The following is a 3290-nucleotide window of genomic DNA, read 5'->3' as shown; positions in this document are numbered from 1 at the left end:
CTAAGGCACTTGACTGCTAACCAGAAGGCTGGCGGTTCAAACCCACCAGCCACTCCTTGGAAGGAAGATTGGGCAATCTACTTCCATAGTGATACTGCCTGGGAACCCAAGGACGGGTCGCTATGAGTCGGGTCCTATTGGATGGCACACAACACCACCAAGCATGGCTGCCCCAGTGATTTTTCTGTTTTCTCATTTCCTAGGAGACCTTGAGAGGGCTGCGCTGACCGAGGTCAGCCAAAGAGCCGGCACCCACACCCAGTCCAGGGCCCCACTGAGCTGCGGGGTTGACATCCTGCCACACACAGTGGACCCCAAGTACCAGAGTGACCTGGTGTCTCGGAGTGGCAAGGAGGTATACGCCTACCCCAGCCCCCTGCACGCGGTGGCCCTTCAGAGCCCCCTGTTCACTCTGACCACGGAGCCCCCACAGGTTGGCAGCAGTGAGCACCCCAGGGACACCCCTCCTAGCTCCATGGGTGTGAGCTCCCTCAGGGCCAGGACCAGACCCATCCCTGAGACAAGCCCTGCAGGGGCCTACATTGACAAGCTGCTGCGGCGGTCTCAGGGCTGGGGGAGCCCCCTGAGGGGCAGTATGGGGGAATGGGGGTTCCCCAGGTGTGGGGTATCTCCACCCCAGCAGGTATGCAGTGGACAGAGTGTGGGCCAGGAAAGGCGGTCTGAGAAGCTGGTCAGCCCTCCAGGGAGCAAAGAAGGGCAAGGCGTGGGTCGGAATGGGGACACCCCCTGGGGGAGCCCCACGCAGCTGGGACCCCTGTCCCAGCTGGACGCCCAGCAGCCTGCCGGCCTTCCAGAAGTTTCCGCACCCTCAGAGGACTGCATCCTTGGGAAGATCACCTGGGGCCCCCTCCTCGTGGAGCAGGAGAGCCCCCCTGACCCCCATGCCCCGTTGCCCCACTCTGCCCCCCGTTACTGGGATAACAAAGCTGACCTGACCTGTAAGGAAGGGGGCACCGTGAGTCCCTCTCCAGTTTGGAGGCAGCTTGTCCACACCCCGTTTGCTGCTGTCCCTGGAGCCTACCCTTCACGGCTGAAAACAGGCAGCCCCAGGGTCAGAGCTACAAAAGTCAAGCGGAGGGCAAGCAACAGGGCGCTGAGGTTTGGCAGAGAGGCGCTGAGGTTCCCAGACAGGCAGTGGGAGGCCCACAGGGTGCCCTGGCTGTCACCAGAGTGGGACCCTTCCCAGGGGCCCCACAGGGACGACAGTGTCAGGGGGAGGGTGGCCATGGCCAGGGAGGTGCCGGGCCGGGCCTTCTCCGAGACCAGCCTCTACCCGGTTCCCTTCCTGGTGCCCCTGCTGGTGGCCCGGCGGGAGAACCGTCATGCATCAGCCCAGGTCCTCTACCCGCTGGGCGCTGCCCCTCTTGGTGTGGCGGCTAGCAGCTGGGCCAGGAAGCAGCAGCGGAGATGGCAGTCCTCAGTGCAGATCTCCGCCGGAGCCCACCCTGGCCAGGGGCCGCGCAGACCACCGGGGAGGAGGGCAGGCGCTCCCCAGGGCAGGCGGCTGCGGCCAGGCCCCTGTGGCCGCAGCGAGTCACGGCGCTCTGAGCACTTGGCTGAGTGTGGCTCCCTCGTCCGCTCCACTATCACCGAGACCAGTGAGGATGAGGATGGCAGTGACCACACTGCCAACCGCTTCGGGGATGGGGAGTCCAGCAACAGTGAGGGCGAGGGAGGCTGTGGCCAGGGCAGGAGCGGCCTGGTGCTAGGCCAAGGGCCACCCAGGCCAGGGAAGCCCACCGAGCCTCCAGCAGCTGCCCTGCAGCCCTCGTGGGCCAGCGCTGGGCCGAGGCCACCCCCGATGCCCAGACTGTGCCGCGTGAAGGCCTCCAGGGCCCTGAAGAAGAAGATCCGAAGGTTCCAGCCTGCAGCGCTCCGGGTCATGACCATGATGTGAGCACAGGGGCAGGCTCCTCTGAGGACGGGGCAAGCAGTGTTCCAGGCGGGAGCCAGCCCCTCGCAGTGCCCCTGACCATGGCCACAGACAAGGGCCTTCCACCGCTGATGGCCGCGCCCGTCCCGTCCTTTCAGCTGTTTATGCAGATCTGGGCTTCTCTGTCGCCCTGCCGACTGGCTAGGTCTTCTGAAGTCATGTTTGGACAGGGACCTCCTTGAGGTAAATGGCAGACCAGCCCCGGGCTCGGCCCCTAGACTGTGTGCTCTGTGAGTGGAGACACTCAGCTGGAACCTGCACTTTCAGATTTGGCAGCCCCCCAGCCCCTTCCCAGGCCTCCCGTTCTCAGTACCACAGCCCCTCGTTTCTCTGTGGCATCGCTGTCGTGTAGTCCTGGCCAGGTGCGCCGTCCGGTCCACTCCAGCCCAGCCAGGGACGCCAGGTCCTCCCAAGCCACTCCCCGCACCTGGAGAGCCCTTCCAGACCGGGTGGGAAACTGAGTTTGAATCTAGACTCTCCGGCAAAGCTCTCCACGGACATAAGCACCCATGTCCTGCTGTTAGCTCCCCAAATAAAATCAAGACCTGCTTTCCCCTTTGCCTGGCTCCTCTCATTCCCTGGTGCCGCAGCTCTAACCCTGCGGTGGGAACCGGGCTTTCTGCAGAGCCCGAGCTCTGGGGCCTGAACCTCAGCTCAGCATCCAGCCCTCGGTGTGGCGGGCGCGGCACGGAAGCTGCCTGTGAGCACAGTGGGCCTCCGTCTGTGATCAAACGCTGCTCCCTCCCAAGGGCGTCAGAGCTCTTCTCACTGAGGGGAAGGACAGGCCAGGTGGGATCCCCAGGTCAGGGGCGTTTGCCCGCAAGGCCGCCTGGGGGAGCTTCCGCAACCTCCGGGCATGGCTGGCTGGCTAATGGAGAGGACACAGTGATTAGAAACTGGTTAAAGATACAAGTAGATGTTACCCTAAAACCAAGCGCACTGCCATCGAGTCCAGGCTGACTCATAACGACCTCCACAGGTTTCTAAGGCTGTAAGTCTTTACAAAAGCAGACCACCCCACCTTTCTTCCACAGAGAGGCTGGTGGGTTCAAACTACCCACATTTTAGTTAGCACTTAACCACTACACCACCAGAGCTCCTGGGGGGTTATGCTAGGCATTAGTCAAAGCCTTCATAATAACAATTGGTTAGTTCAGGATGCAACTTGAAGATCAACACGTTTGGACAATTAGCGGTTAAAATAAAGCAGCTGTCCTCTGAGGTGGGCAGAGGCAGCTGGGGTGGGACCCAGAGGGCCGTTGGTTCTTTCTGGGCAGAGGGGCCCAAAGGCAAGCACTGTGACCGGCCAGAGCTGGCTTTGAGGCTCAGCCGCTCC

At 62.6% G+C, this 3290-nt stretch overlaps 1 protein-coding gene across 1 annotated transcript in view; it reads left to right on the top strand.

The window, feature by feature from the left end:
- Positions 1–1918, top strand: part of DACT2 (dishevelled binding antagonist of beta catenin 2) — an 18900-nt gene extending 16982 nt beyond the window's left edge. Inside the window, exon 6 of the mRNA XM_007950493.1 lies at positions 204–1918. Within this exon, the coding sequence (XP_007948684.1) occupies positions 204–1918 (1715 nt within the window). The remainder of the gene's footprint in view (positions 1–203) is intronic.
- The last annotated feature ends 1372 nt before the right edge of the window (positions 1919–3290 follow it).

The sequence above is a fragment of the Orycteropus afer genome, unplaced genomic scaffold, assembly GCF_000298275.1.
Source record: "Orycteropus afer afer isolate SDZICR_OR568_19922 unplaced genomic scaffold, OryAfe1.0 scaffold00273, whole genome shotgun sequence".
Classification (NCBI taxonomy): domain Eukaryota; kingdom Metazoa; phylum Chordata; class Mammalia; order Tubulidentata; family Orycteropodidae; genus Orycteropus; species Orycteropus afer.
This window is presented reverse-complemented; position numbering and strand designations above follow the sequence as displayed.